This window comes from Tiliqua scincoides, chromosome 4 (assembly GCF_035046505.1).
Source record: "Tiliqua scincoides isolate rTilSci1 chromosome 4, rTilSci1.hap2, whole genome shotgun sequence".
In the NCBI taxonomy this organism is placed as follows: Eukaryota; Metazoa; Chordata; class Lepidosauria; order Squamata; family Scincidae; genus Tiliqua; species Tiliqua scincoides.
In genome coordinates, this window is record NC_089824.1 from 94,262,563 (window position 1) to 94,277,414 (window position 14,852).

The 14,852-nt window shown below is 41.3% G+C and overlaps 1 protein-coding gene across 5 annotated transcripts in view; it reads right to left on the reverse strand.

Moving 5' to 3' along the window:
- The window catches only part of TRIO (trio Rho guanine nucleotide exchange factor), a 272,849-nt gene that overhangs the window by 88,112 nt on the left and 169,885 nt on the right, over window positions 1-14,852 (reverse strand). For all 5 annotated transcript variants that reach the window (XM_066626080.1, XM_066626079.1, XM_066626081.1 and 2 more), the window contains 4 exons: window positions 10,986-11,078; window positions 6,342-6,453; window positions 3,724-3,914; window positions 707-808 (listed from right to left, as the gene is read on the reverse strand). In XM_066626080.1, coding sequence (XP_066482177.1) covers window positions 707-808; window positions 3,724-3,914; window positions 6,342-6,453; window positions 10,986-11,078 — 498 coding nt within the window. The remainder of the gene's footprint in view (window positions 1-706; window positions 809-3,723; window positions 3,915-6,341; window positions 6,454-10,985; window positions 11,079-14,852) is intronic.

Sequence of the window (14,852 nt, forward strand, 5' to 3'; positions counted from 1 at the left end):
AACAGGCTACTAAGTATATGTTTTAAACAATGATAGCCAATAGGGCTTACTCCCGGGTATGTGTGGGTAGGATTACAGCCTAGGAGTGTTAAAAATATTCCTGCTTGCTTATGTCACTTCTGGCCATTACATCACTTCCAGTGGGGTCCTGACAGGTTTTCATTCTAAAAAGTAGGTCCTGATGTTAAAAGTTTGAGAACCACTGCTATAATATGTACAGGTTGAGACTCATTATTTGTGTGGGTTCTGTTCCAAGCACTCACCTGGATGGCAAAAAACGCACTATAGCAAATCAATTCAAAAAAACAAAGTTTCTTTGCTCCAGTGATTTAAAAACAGCCTTGCTGACCTTTGTGGTGTAAGATAAGAGTCATTAAGAAGACAATCCATCAATCAGTCATCCTCCAAGTGCTTACAAAGGTGCTTCACTCAGCCCCTCCCTTCACCAATGCAAAGTGATCACCTTTCTTTCACTGCTCAGGGGGAAGGGAAGGGTCCCCTGGAGAGAGGAGGATTGATGAATTGTCAGCCAGCTGCTGCCCCCTCTCTCTCTCTCTCTCTAAGGACTGTTCAGTTTTTTAAACTGATTTAAATGGATGCATTTTTCCCCTTCTCCAGGGATCAGCACATTCCTTCTCATTTGCAGGGGCCATTTGTGTTGAGTCAAATCCGTGTATAAATAGGCTGGACCTGTATATCCAATTACCTTAAGCACAATTTTGTTGTCTGAAGTAGGTGTTCTTCCAACCCATAGTGCAAATTTGCAAGGATCTCCTTCCACATGTTCTGTGACACCCAACTCTGAGGTCTGAAAATTAAAAAAGAATAAAATAAAAAAATAAAAAAGAACTGGCAAACAGCATATATCCTGTATAAGAATCATAGGTAAACTTGCAGTCTGAAAAGGCACTTCAATTGATTTTTTTTTAAAACCTTTGCAGACTCCACGAGACCAGAAGTCAACGCACACAACAACTATAGTTTCCTGATGAGCTTCGTGTTGAAGTCACTGCTTTTGGTTCATATTCCAACATTAGACTACAGTCATTTTTTCCCCTTCACTGACATCAGTAAGTATTTCAGCAGTTTCTAAATGTTTTCTCTGTCATGACTCTAATAAAAAAAATCTTAGTTTACCACATGTATCTGATGGTTTAGGGTTAAGTTACTGATCAACCTTACTTTTGAGTAACTCAGAGACAAAGATTGGAAAAACTTATAACTCACTGAAAAGGGCACTGTAGATTTCTCTGATCTATCGTAATTAATCTCAATTGCTAGAATCCCACTACTTTAAGATAAAAAAATTAGCAGGTGGTGACAGCTATTGATTTATAGGGTGTTTTCTGATGAGTTTAGTACTAGCAATGAGTTTCAATAATCACTCTCCAATCTAAGCTACTTTATTAGCAGCTCCTGTGAGTGTTGAGACAAGAGCTCTCCAAAAGGTGAGCTCCAGTTTGTTTAGTTTCCTACAAAAATGTTAGTTTTAGGATGAGATGCTAACCGGTCATCCTTCTGCAGGAAATATCACTACATTAATATTTTCAAAATATCCCTATAGCTCCTTCTTGCAGTTTTTATTCTTCTTTTCCCTCTGTGCATTCTGTCAAACAGGATATTGCAGAATAAAATAGCTTAGGATCTAAATTGTGCAGAAAACAAAGGCAAGCTATCAATAATACCAGACAAGAAACAGAACAGTGGAATCATTTCCAAAGCCAACAGTGACGTTGTCTGGGTTTTGTTCTTTGTCATGCTGCTGCTGACGTCCACTTGTAGATCACTCTCACTTTATATGGTTCAATGGAGAAAATTCAAGAGGCTGTCCATCTCAGAAAACTCTAGGTCACATCCTGACTTAGGACAAAAGCTATCATGTTTGGTTGTGTCAATCAAGCTATCACACAAATTGGTGTGACTGGCAGTCTGTGCCCTGGAGATAGTCTTCTGTCTACTGTAGCCCTGTTTCTAGGTCACAGATGAAGAATAATGCTAGAGGTACACAGGCCCATGCTTGAAAAGGCTGCTTTCACTATATTAGTAACTCCCCTGCTGTAACTGAGATAACCACAGAATGACTCTCAGGAGACAGTCTCTGAATTGCATGTCCATTTCTTTAAGTCATTCAGTACTAGGGACATTAGAATTGCTTTAGTTATGTTAGAGGGGACCAAAATCTCTAACTAAAGGTTACAAAATCTTAGAAAGGTCCCTTTTCTAAGCAAATGCACCTTAGAGGGTCTAACTAAACAGGGTTTTAGCCCAGGCAAACACACGCATGCATAAGTGCAGAGAATTACTTTAACATTTCTTGGAAGGCTAGTGATAGTTAAGATTGCAATTGTTGGCTGTGTGCCAGGAAAGTGGCCCTTAAAAATGATGCAGCTTTCTTATAGTCTCCTGCTTTGGATCTACAAAACGTACAATGTTGTCAAAGGAGGAAAAAAATCTTTACTTGTATCTTGGAATCTGAAAAGCATTTCACTCTCTCCCACTGCTTTTGATGAGGCCGACAGTTGCCACTTTTTTATCACCATTAGTTCTGTGCCTTATGCAAGACTTGTGGAAATTTCACTTATACATCTGGTTGTCACTCACAAGAACCCATTGGGGGGGGGAGTTCTCACTAGCACCCGAAGTGACTGTAACCAGTGATCCTTCACAGTATGGCAGATGGTACTTGGTCTCACCGCCCTGCTGACCACATGGCACTGCCGTGCCAAGCCCAAGCCTGCTGAAAATTAAACTGGCTGGGGGTGCATCAGTGGATAAGATGTGGCTATGCAGCTGTCTGGACCTTCAAAAGAGGCACTGTTTGGGAAAGAGGATGCAGACTTAAGTTTCAACAATGGGACAAGGCACTCAATTCCTGTGCACAGGTGCCATCCCTGCTACAAGCGGTGGTACTTGTAAAAATAGTACCTGCAAAATGTGGTACGGGTGGGAGGAGAAAGGTTGAAAACCCCTGCACATAAATAATAGAACAAGAATATACAAATTCTAATTTTCTCCGAATGCTGCCAAGAACAAGAAGAGTCAAACCATCTTTTCACACCAGCCCACTATACAAGCATTTAAAATAATTTGCGCCCTCCACCACACCCACCTGAGTACCTTCTTTCATTCCCCCTCCCCCAATCACAGGAGCTATTCTCAGCTTGTTAGCACTACGAATAGTGAAGCTCCCCCGACCCCACTGCAGTTTCCAGGAGAACATATTTTAAAGTCGACATCTGCAGCCCATTCTCACCATGTCGGTGGTTCCATTAAGGCCAAAATTAAGAAAACCATAAGTCTGGCCTCTAAAACTGGAGCAAAGGAAATCCAGAATGCTAGGCCAAGTTTCAAAAAGTCATGACCAAGTGTTTGGACAGCAACTGGGCCAGTCAGGCTTTGTCAATGATATTCAAAGGAAGGAATTCTCTGAAAGTGATACAGCTCCTTCAACTGCCCCCCCCCCCATGCTTTAGCTTTCCATGGTTTGCCATTCTTCACTAAGAGGCAACTGCACCTCTACACCATTGAAAGCCAAACTGCATGGTACCATTCAGGTAACACTTAATATTGAAATGGTTTTCTTTGTTTTTCTAACTTCAAGAAAAGCTTGGAAGGGTTACAACTCACTGTTTTAAAGCTCTCTTTGTGCATCATTACATCTGAGCCCATCTGCTCATCATCAACAACTAGACATTCATTTTAACTGAAAATTCTCAAACTTACAAACAATTTGCTTTTGTAGATGTATTTGCTTCTCCCACTGGAGTCTTTTACTTCTTTACTAAAAACCAGTGACATCTCAAAGAGGAAAAGATGCCTTTCACGACCCTTCCGGATTAGTGTTTTGGGGTCCCACACTTGGAAGGATTCCTGAAGGATGAGCTCTCCCTGAGATTCAATGTTCTCATCAAAACCTAGAAAGCAATTCAAACATTTTAAGATAAGTGGGGGGTGGGTGTGTGGAATGAAACTTGCAGCAATATCATAATTCAGGAATTTGTTCTGGGGAGCCCTTCGGGTTTTTCAGCAGTTTTTCCAAAGGTTCTTTTACAGAGAACATCAAGAACAGCTTGTCTATCTACATTGTTGAACTTTGCCTGAGACAGCACCAATACTACTACTAATTAATCTAGCTGTGTCTTTTGGTCACTTGCCTGTTTGCCACTGGTGACCTGGACCTCATGCCTGGGTGACTGGTTTGGTGAGGCTTTTGCTTCTGCCTCTCTCTTAAAGAGGCCACACCTGTGCAGAAGCAACTTCAGCAGTGTCTGAAGTGCTGAGAACATTCCTGCCCATCACAACCTTTTTCTTCTCTTTAAAATGCTCCAGGTACTGTCCCTATAGCATTATGCCTCTGAATACCTGTTGGTAGCCATATGTCCTGTTTGCAGATTTCCTGGAAGTATCTGACAGGCCATTAACTGGACACAGGAGGCAGGATTAGGTGGAGCCTATTTCTAACCCAGCAAGACTCTTACAGATATACTAGAGATAATGAAATAAATGCTGTGCTCCACCTTGGGTACTTTCTGATGGGGAGGGGAAGGAAGGATATACCTTTTGCCTTTACATTGTGCTTAACCTCCTGGGTAAATGGCCAACAGCTAGAATTGGTAGAAGCATGTGTTCAGGATCTTTAGATTACACTGTCAATTGGATCTAGATAAAAAGGCTTTCATACTTAACCACACCAACAACTGTTCCTGTCTTTGTCTGAAACCCAAGAACCTGTAGTATTGTGAAATCAACTGCATTATGACTCAGATTTACAGAGGCACTGCAACAGGTAAGAAGAAGAGACCACAGCTGGATAAGATCCATCCTTAACATTCAATGGGAGTTGTCTTATTTATCAGGTCGCCATAAAAAGAGATTTTATTTATAGTAGGGCTTTCATGTTAGTGAGACGGAACATATTTCCATCGGCAATGCACCAAGGGAGATTTTCTAAAGCCTCCGGTTCTAATAGATTATGTTTGTTTTGTTCAACTGAACCAGATACCCTGGATCACATCCTTCTTCGGTGCTCCACCCATCATAATCTTAGGTCCCACCTACTTGGCCCTTTTCTTTCTTCTCTTCCTGTTTCCCTTGCTGATCCTTTCCCAATTCTTCTTAGCGATTATTCCCCTCCCATCACCAATTTGGTGGCGGAATTTTTAGTGGTAGTCTCTATGGCAAAGGTCAGATGCTAATACCTGGTCAAGTGTACCTATTTGTTATGTTATATTTATTATTGTTTGTGGACTTCCAATATGCCAATAAAGGTTTACCAAAGAAGAAGAAGCTAGAGACCAACAGCATAATTAATTTTTATGAACTTCTCAAAGAGAGCATCAAGTAAAATATTAGCACTGAACTGGAAAACCATTATTTACATCATGCCCATCCCTGCCTCCCCAAACCGAAAATGTATGTATACAGCAGTAAGAAATTGTTCGCTGAATAAATTATAATATTCAATCCAGCAAAAGACAGAAATAGCAACAGATGGATTAGGAGGTTCAGAGATCAGCTCCTAAAAGGAAATGCTTTCATTTGTGATGTCAACATGTCAGCCATATAAATGCTCAACAGGGCTTGTTTAAAAGGCTGAACTGTGTAAAAGAAATATTGGAATATTGCAACAAGCCAGCCCACACACTTCCTGACAAGATGACAACTACTAATGCTAGATTCCATGCTTGGTCCAATACTTCTGTTTGACTGATTCTTTAATAATGGTTCTGTTTCCACAAACTCTTATTCTTAGTAACCGTATGTTTGAAGACTGAGATAGAAAAAGCTGTCCGATAATGGAAGAGAGACTATGACAGCAAGCAGAAAAAGCAAATCATATATGCTAGGAGCCGATTGGAAAATAAAGGTAGCTGATGATAACAGCATCCTGCTGTTAAACTAAAGCAAATTTTTAAAAATAGTTGATATTACTAACTGGGCAGGCTATTGTTAAGTAGATAAACTGGAAACACCAAATATCATTATAAAAGTGGGTTTTTCTACTACCTGTTTTTACACTTTGAAGTGAATTAGCAGGTCTGGCCATACCACTTGCTACCCTCCCAACCAATCAGAGATGAGAGTTATAGTTAAGGTCACCCAACCACATGACCACACCTACAAGCAACTTGGTTTCAGCATGGTTGGTGCAGCCCCATTATCACAAGCAACTGTCCCACATTGTTTCTAGAAAATATTGTGTTAGTGATTATAAAAGTTTGCCGGACTGATCACTTGGAGGCAATCTTTGTCACACAGATGAGATGAATGGGTATTTACACATTGCTATGGGCAATTCTTGGAAATAAGACTGCACAGAAGAAAATGACTCTGAACCTTACCTTCCAGCATGCTGAGATGCATGGCATCATTGGCTCGCTTTGGCACACTAAGCATCACCTCTAAGCCATCTTTAATCTCACCTTTACCTTCTTCACAGCAGGTGAGCAACTCCTGCAACACACACCAAAATCATTATTGGGTTTTTGACACAGGCATATAACAGAGGTTAACACATTTTTCGAAAAAAGCCTCAACACATCAGGGTGTAGATATTCTCCAACACTTTGCATAGGAAGCTGTCTTATAAGAAAGAAACATGAACGCATATTGACAGAGAGGTACTGAAGGCTTGATGATGTTTAGTATTTTCACTAAAGTCACATGCTGGTCCACTTTGTCCCTCCAGTTTCCAGTGAAATTTTAAAGTACGTTATTTTATTTGAAAAATTCATATCCTACTTTTCTCATGCTGAAGCAAATGCCCAAAGTGGCTTACAAAGTTACAAAATAAAATGTGCCATGCACCACAACAATAAGTAAAAAACATTAAAATCAAACCAAAGAAAAAACTCAACAGAAATCACTGAGCCATAGTTGGGGGGGGGGTGTAAAAATTAGTCCAAGGAAGCAATCAAGCCACCGCACTATGACAGAAGCACAGAGGGCAAACATCAACCCATCAACCAAAAGCCAAAATGATAAAAGTGTGTTTTGAGACCTCAACAAAAAGCCATGAGGGAGGAAGTAGTTCTTCATTCCCCTGGAAGGGAATTCCATAATTATGATAGCACTGAGGAGAAGGCTTGTCTCTGTGCTGCCATCCCTCTAACTTAGGACAGAGGCGGCACTTGAAGGTAAGCCCCCTCAGATAAGAACCTAAGAAGAGCCCTGCTGGATCAGGCCCAGGGTCCATCTAATCCAGCTTCCTGTATCTCAGTGGCCTACCAGATGCCTTAGATGACCTAAGAGGACAGGATGGAAAGTATGGGAGAAGGTGATCCGTCAAATAGCCTGGACCCAAACCATGAAGGGCCTTAAAAGTCTATACCAGCACCTTGAATTGGGACTGGAAACAAATGGGCAGTTAATATAACTGCTGCAACGGAACTGTCTTTTATCATATGTGGTAGACGTGTACCAAAGTGAAAAAATATTGGACTCTGATACACCAGCAAATATAATTTATTTCAGGTAAATCTGTAAATGAAACCAAAAGTTCTTCTGTTGGGAATACTTGACAACTGAATTCAGAAAGATTTCAAAACTATTTTTAATATATGACAAATGCAGCAAAAATATTGTATTTAAGTATTGGAAGTTCCCAGACCTCCCTTCAGTTGAAGAATGGTGGGTAAAGATATTAGACTTGGCTGAAATGGATAAACTTGTGATTTTTCTTAGAGAAGTCAGTAAAGACTTTTATGGACATTCATGGACTTTCTGCACGTGAAGGGGAAAACTGGCCTAATGAATTTGATGAGCAGATAATTCATACAGAGATAAAATCTTGTTAAAAATAAAAATAAGTTTGCATTTGTTAGTTTTAGGGTGCAATCCTAACCCCTTATATCAGTGCTTTCCAGCACTGACTTAAGGGCAATGGAGCTCCAAGGTAAGGGAACAAACATTCCCTTACTTTGAGGAGGACTCCGTGAGTGACACCCAACTGCAGGATGCAGCACATGTCCCATTGGCACCGCTATGCCAGTGCTGGAAAGCACTGACAGAAGGCGTTAGGCTTGCACCCTTAGTTGTCTTAATTTTAAAAAAAGCAGAGTTGAACTGTCTCGCCCCCTCAACACCTGGGCCCCCACAATCTGCACCAATTGCAGCTTCTGAGTCGTCATCAAGGGTAACCCTATGTACATTTTGAAAACCATTAACAGGTATGGCAGTGATCCTTGAGGTTCTAAGCTTGTTGCTTTCTCTTTTCACTGAGAAAGAATGGCCGATATGATTATGACATCACTTGTGTTACTTCAGTTATTGCTCTTGAGCTCTCATTTAACTGCCTCTTCTACATTTGCTGAGATACACAATGATAAAAATAAGAAGAAATGCGAATGGAAATCTAAACAACTCTTACAGAGACGTGGTGCGCACTGTTAAAAAGTGTTGAAATAGAGTGCAAATGTGAACACAGAAATCAATCACATTTCTATCTAACCCATCTCCTATCATAGCACATGGCAGCAAGGCTTACATCAGCAATGAAGCCTAAGAGACTCATACCCAGCCCAAAGAAGGAGGAAAAATGATAGACCAGATATTTGCTTCCCCAGGTAAGGACTAGGATCTTGCAGGTGTTAGGTGACACTCTGGACTAGAGAAGAAAAACAGTTCATTCTTGAATACTCCCTCATTACAAAAACCTTCCTGCAAGTAGAACACTACCACATCGAAAAGAGATTTCCTGGTGTGCCAGTTTTTTCCATTCCAGAAAGGCTTAACATTACTGACAAGAGTCACAAATTCTGCCTACCCTGACAGATCTCTTGCTCCTTGAGTAGCACAGAATGAAAAACTGACTATTAACCCACTAATCCAGTGGTTCCCAAACTTTTCAGCATTGGGAGGCACCCAAATAAAAGTTTCACTTTATTGGCTCTCAAGCCTCTGTGGCAATGGCAACTGGGCAGCAGTGCTCCCCACAAGCAGCAGGTTGTTTAACCCTTGATGCTCAGAGCGTAATCTATCACATCAGTTTCGTGAACCATTAAATATTGGGTCATTACCCATTGATGGGCCACAGACCCATAGTATGAGAACTGCCGACTCATCTAATAAAGCTATCCCCTCCACAAATGAACAGTTTTATTCTAATTTGGCTACTAAGACGTACCTGGACAGGGAGCTCAACTGAAACATTCTCAGTTTAAAGGCCTGACAAGATGTTAAGGCTTGCAGAGGGACAATAAAGTAGGACCGACAGTGAAAGGTCAACTCAGTAACAGTAGCCAGGGTAACAGATCAGTGATGCCATAATCAGAAAAACCAGTAGGACAGAATTTCCAAGACTATAGCAACTATTCTTGTTCCTCTGCCTATTAACTCAAGTCTCATGCTGAAATCTGAAGTTTAGAAACAATGTCTATTCCCATCTCTTCATTAATTATAACCCAGTGTCAAGACTAAGAAACACCAGATGAGAAACCAGGTACAAATTTCTACAGCTGAGTACTTCAGCCTTTAATCTAAATTAAAGAATACCAGTGCTTTCTCAAAGGGCTTTTCAGGTGTCCCAGTAAAGATTGCACTAATTAATCTCCAACTGCTCTAGATTGGATCCTTTTTCAATCTTCAGTGAAAAAAAAGATAGGAATTAAGTGCATCTGGTATAATGCGGGGAAGTTGCCTGGACCTCACACATTTCATTTGACAGACAATCTTATTCAAGTGTAGGCTCCCAAGTCTCTTCCCTGGTTATTCCTATGTGCCTTCTACCAGCTGCCAAGTCTCCTTTAATTGTGTTTAATAGGCTTTTTAGTCCTCTGACATTCTCTTGAACAGGTGTGCTGAAACCTTGCTCTTCGAAGCATGTAATCAAGATATGTCACTTTGCTGCTGACTGTACAGAGGAAGAAAACAAAGGGCAAGGGAAGACAGGCAGCTTTTCTAATTAGAACCGATAGAGGGGGGCAGCAGGACCAAGACAGTAAGCTTGCAACAAGAGTTTATTCATAAGGACTGTGAAGTGCATGCAAACAAGAACAGTTCTCACTCACTTGAGCACATCCCTGTTTAACTCTCTGACCTAACACATGCCAGTAGGCATACCTATTTCTATGAATGCCAAGTCAAGATCAACACTAAAGTCAAATAGATATTTTCTTTCATTTCATGAATCCTGGGCAGCTCCAATGACACTAGCTCTACACTTTTGCTTGCAACCACTTTGGAAACTGGAGAAAGTGCTGCCAAGTCACATCATCTTAACGTGTATCATGACAAGTAGGGCAGACATGCTCCTCTGTGGTTGCTTCCTTACTGGTCAGCGGTCATGTGAAAGCTTCTACCCACCTGGTTCCTTTAACAGCATGGTCTGGGGGGGGGGAGAGAAAGTGTCACTTGCATGGCATGCCAAATATGCTATTTGAAAGCCACATGGCTGGAAACATTTACCTGCGCCTTAACCAATGTGGGGCCAACCATACTGTTCAAACAAAACAGACTTTCATTTCTGTTTGGCCAAAGTGCAAATCAGGACTACTACCTTGCAATATTGAAATGTCTTTATGAATATAAAATTGTGTTTTTAACTATTCTGGGCATTTAAAGACATTGCATGAATTACACTGAAATCATAATATAAAATGTGCTCAGAAGTAACCACCACACCACACTAACACCAGCATGTTACAGGCAAACATAATTGCTAAGTGTATATCAGCATACCCCACCATGGTTCTCAAAAGGAATGGGTAGCCCAAGTTAAGTACAAGAAGTACAAAATAATGTATGCTGTGTCAGTTATAAAGGGAGCAACAGGTATAAACTTTAAATACACTTGTGTGAGGGACCTGATCATTTCCTGAATGTCACACGCTTGTATTTTAAAGAAATTATGTGTATTTTTCACAACTAACACATTAGGGTGTGCTTCATACTTGTACATCTTCAGAGTTTTGAAGCAGCAGCCGTTAGTTTATGTGTAAAATAGTACCATCTTGTATAAATGGATGCTGTGCCAAGAATACACCTACCTTAAGAAGAAGCTGATATTTTGTTATCCGCTGAACAGGTTTGATGAGGTAAGAAGAAATTGAATTGGCTAGCCCATGCCGCTGTTGTATCTCCTGCATTAAAAGCAAAATCTTTTGAGTACAGAGCGTATGGAGAAGCTGGGTTGCTAAGCCTGACCGATCACACTTATTTGTATAGATTAATACTCCAACACTTGAATGAATGATTCTCAAGGTGGCTTTCAAAAAAAATGAGAATGCAACAGATTCATATGCACGTAACTACAGCCACCCTTAAGCCATTTCTGCCTAATGTTGCATATACAAACAAATGTATACACCTGTGGGATGGGCAAAAATGGGTTAATCCTTTGGCAGAGGGTACTATTCTTTAGCTCTGCTCTCCCTGGAAACAGGCAATTGGAGCACAGGAGAATCCTTTGTGGCAGGGAGGAGGTATGTGAGCTCCCTGCAGCTGCTCCTTGTCTGCCTGGCAGCTGAAGTTAGGCAGGTCTTCTCCTTGCCAGGATGTTTTTCCTGGGAGTCCAGGCAAGCAACCTCCCAGGGGTCCTTTAGTCAAAAGCAGAGGCCACAGGATGCTTCAGTTCTGTACTCCCCAGACAACTGACAGTTTGAGTGGAGTGTTCTAGCTGACTAAGGGTGCAATCCTAACCCCTTATGTCAGTGCTTTCCAGCACTGACATAGGGCAATGCAGCTCTTGAGGTAAGGGAACAAACCTTCCCTTACTTTGAGGAGGCCTCCGTGAGTGACTCCCAACTGCAGGATGCAGCACATGTCCCATGGGCACTGCTATGCCAGTGCTGCAAAGCACTGACATCAAGGGTTAGGATTGAGCCCTAAGACAGGGAAAGAACTCCCTACTTACAGCCGGGCCCCCTTTCCCTTTTTGTTTGGCTCATGTCACTCTGAACCACCATGTTCACCCATGTGGTTCATATAAATAGTGGCAATAATTCCAGCCCTACTTGCAAGGGAACTAAGAAGCCATTGCTGCTCATGAGCAATGAGTTGCTCTTAGGATTCTTGAATGTTTTCACAAAGCAAAGTAATACTGCTGTATTTTGGGTTGTTCTTCTGGCTCTTCTTTCCCCTTTCTGGACTTTGAAACAACTGAAGTCATCTGAACTTTGGCCAAGATTATTGCAATCACATAGGGAATTCAAAAGGGAATTGTTCTGATGTGATTTTGTTTTTTGTGTTAAAGAGCACACTGGGGTGGAGTGAAGGAACAATGAATTACGGGTGTAGTATGTTAAGTGTCAGTAACTGAACTGGAGATCCTACTTTTCTTAAAGCAGGCTCTGTGAGCCAGCAGAGGGAGCTGGAAGTTTAACAAAAATAAGACCCTAAATCCACATAAACATGGCAGGCTGTTTTCAGAGCAAGATTTCTTTGCCAAAAGATGTGTCCAAGTAAAGGGAAAAGAAACTCTTCAAATGGAAAAACTTTAATAATAAGAAGAAAATAAAGGAAGCCTATGGTATGCATTTATCATGGTTCCTTAGGTACATGCAGAGGGAAAGAAAAATCTGCAATATAGAAGCTACTACCTTTTAGCCATCTTTTTACAAGAGTTACACAGAAGCACATGCAATTACTACTGGGAGATCTGTGAAATTGTTAAGTGGCAGAGAACGTGGAACAATTCTTTTCTACAGGAAGGATGGCCAACAAAGCTGTCTTGTGGGAAAGACTTGGCCCTCCTTTTGTGCAGATTCCATCAGCTCTATTACAGTGCAATCCTATGCATGTTTAAGCAGAATTGAGTCACACTGAATGCAAACAAGACACTCAGTAGCACAGCACTGAGGGCGTGAACCACAAACCTGAAACTTCATGGTTCAAATCGCTCCTCTGTCAAGAGCTCATCAGGTACTTGCAGACAAGCCACTCATTCTTAACCTGCCTTGAAGATTCTAAAGCATGGGTTCCCAACCCATGGTCTGGGGACCACATGGTCCTGGCACCTACTTGTGTCAGGTCTCCAGCCTCTCTATTGAGTGCAAAGCCTGTTGGGAGGTAAACATGCAGAGGGTAGAAAAGAATTCAGGGGTGTGGGAAAGGAGCTCCCACATGGTAATGGAAAACCAGGCTCACAGCTCAGCCTGTAAAGGAGACTGAGAAGGCAAACTGTGACTGTTCCCCCCCCCCCTTGCATGCTAAACCAATGTGGCTGCTGCTTGTCTCTTGGACAGACTCTGAAAGAGTTGGTAGCCAAGGCAGTAGCCTCAGAAGGCAAGCAGAGCAACTTCCTGCTTGTTCAACCAGAGAGGACTGAAACTAGGCAGCCTGGTCAGTCCCAACAACAGCAGAGCTCTGCCACATACCCCTCCTGCAGCCAATGGGCTACTTTGTTGCAGCTGCCACCACCACTTCTGTTCTTAAGAATAAAAGAAAAGCCCTGCTGGATCAGGCCAAAAGCCCATCTAGTCCAGCTTCCTGTATCTCACAGTGGCCCACAAGATGCATCAGAGAGCAACCAAGACAACATGATACCTGCGTACTGTTACCACTTCCTTGCACCTGGCATTCTGAGGTAGCCTACTTCTAAAATCAGTAGGTTGCACATACCCATCATGGTTTGTAACCTGTGATGGACCTTTCCTCCAGAAATTTGTCCAATCCCAGTAACTGGTATTTGGCCAGACACCACCACCACATCCTGTGGCAAGGGGTTCCACAGGCTAATGGCAGAGGGGACAGGAGGTGGCTTGGAATCAGTTGGACACTAGTAATGACATGTGCATAGGTTTGAGCAGCAGTATAAACCCAAGAACTTCACAGTTAGTGAAGCAAATGCAAGCACAACCATCACATTAATTCTAAATAATCTTTTCTTTGTATTACAAATTTAATTGCATTTTTTGTGTGCAGGAGTGCTGGGTTGCATGTGGTCCTCGGCATCTTCAAATTTTGCCTTAATGGCCCCTGAGCTCCTAAAGGTTGGGAACCACTGTTCTAAAGCACTGCATAAAAGCTATTTGTTACCATAATAATCAAAGCGCAGTTGTAAAATTGCCCACAAATTTCATATATGAATTAAAAAATGGTTTTCTGAACATGGAATGTAAGATTTACTACACTTAAAATACTGTACCTTTTGGAATGGGGTGGAGGTGCAGAGACAGCATTGAGAATAATTACTTTTTCACCCCCAAACGCAGATTTGTCCATTTCCCCGGAGTTAAAGTTGTACCTCAAGTATATTTTATTCACCAAAAAATTTTTTTTATTCACAAAAAAAAAAACACAAAGGGTATATGATACCTGGTTAAATTTTGGATATGTACGTAATGGACCGTGTTTGGGACAATGTTCTAAAAGAGCAAAGTTGTAGCATCATGAACTTGTAACAAACAAGATAAGCCTACAAGGATTTAAAAAAAACAAAGAGCAAAAAGCACACCCAGGTTGAGGTTTTATAGATTATGGCTTAATTAGGGAGACTGAAGCAGATGTATTTTAACTGCATATTCCCTTCTGGTCTACGAAAGTATGAAAGCCTGGAAAGTTCTGTCAAAGCTTCTCAGAATTTTAACTGGCATCCTATCGATGCTTTTGTAACCCATGATAATTGTGGCATGCTCCTTATAGTCAGGCACTGTACATTATGAAAAGCTTAAGTTTTATATCCTGGTTAAGGAAATGTGTAGGAAAAGGCACATATTTGTCCTCTGACGCAGTTTGTGGCTCAGTAATGAGCAAAATCCTAGAGGATATGCATTTAGTCTCCATTAGTTTTTGCATCCCACACTAGTAAGAGGCTTTGTATACTACGCTATGCATAATATAGTACCCAGAATAAGCAGAACTGTTGTAAAGTTCAGAATGTAATATTTTTAAGCTTCTATGCAGTTTCTCTTACA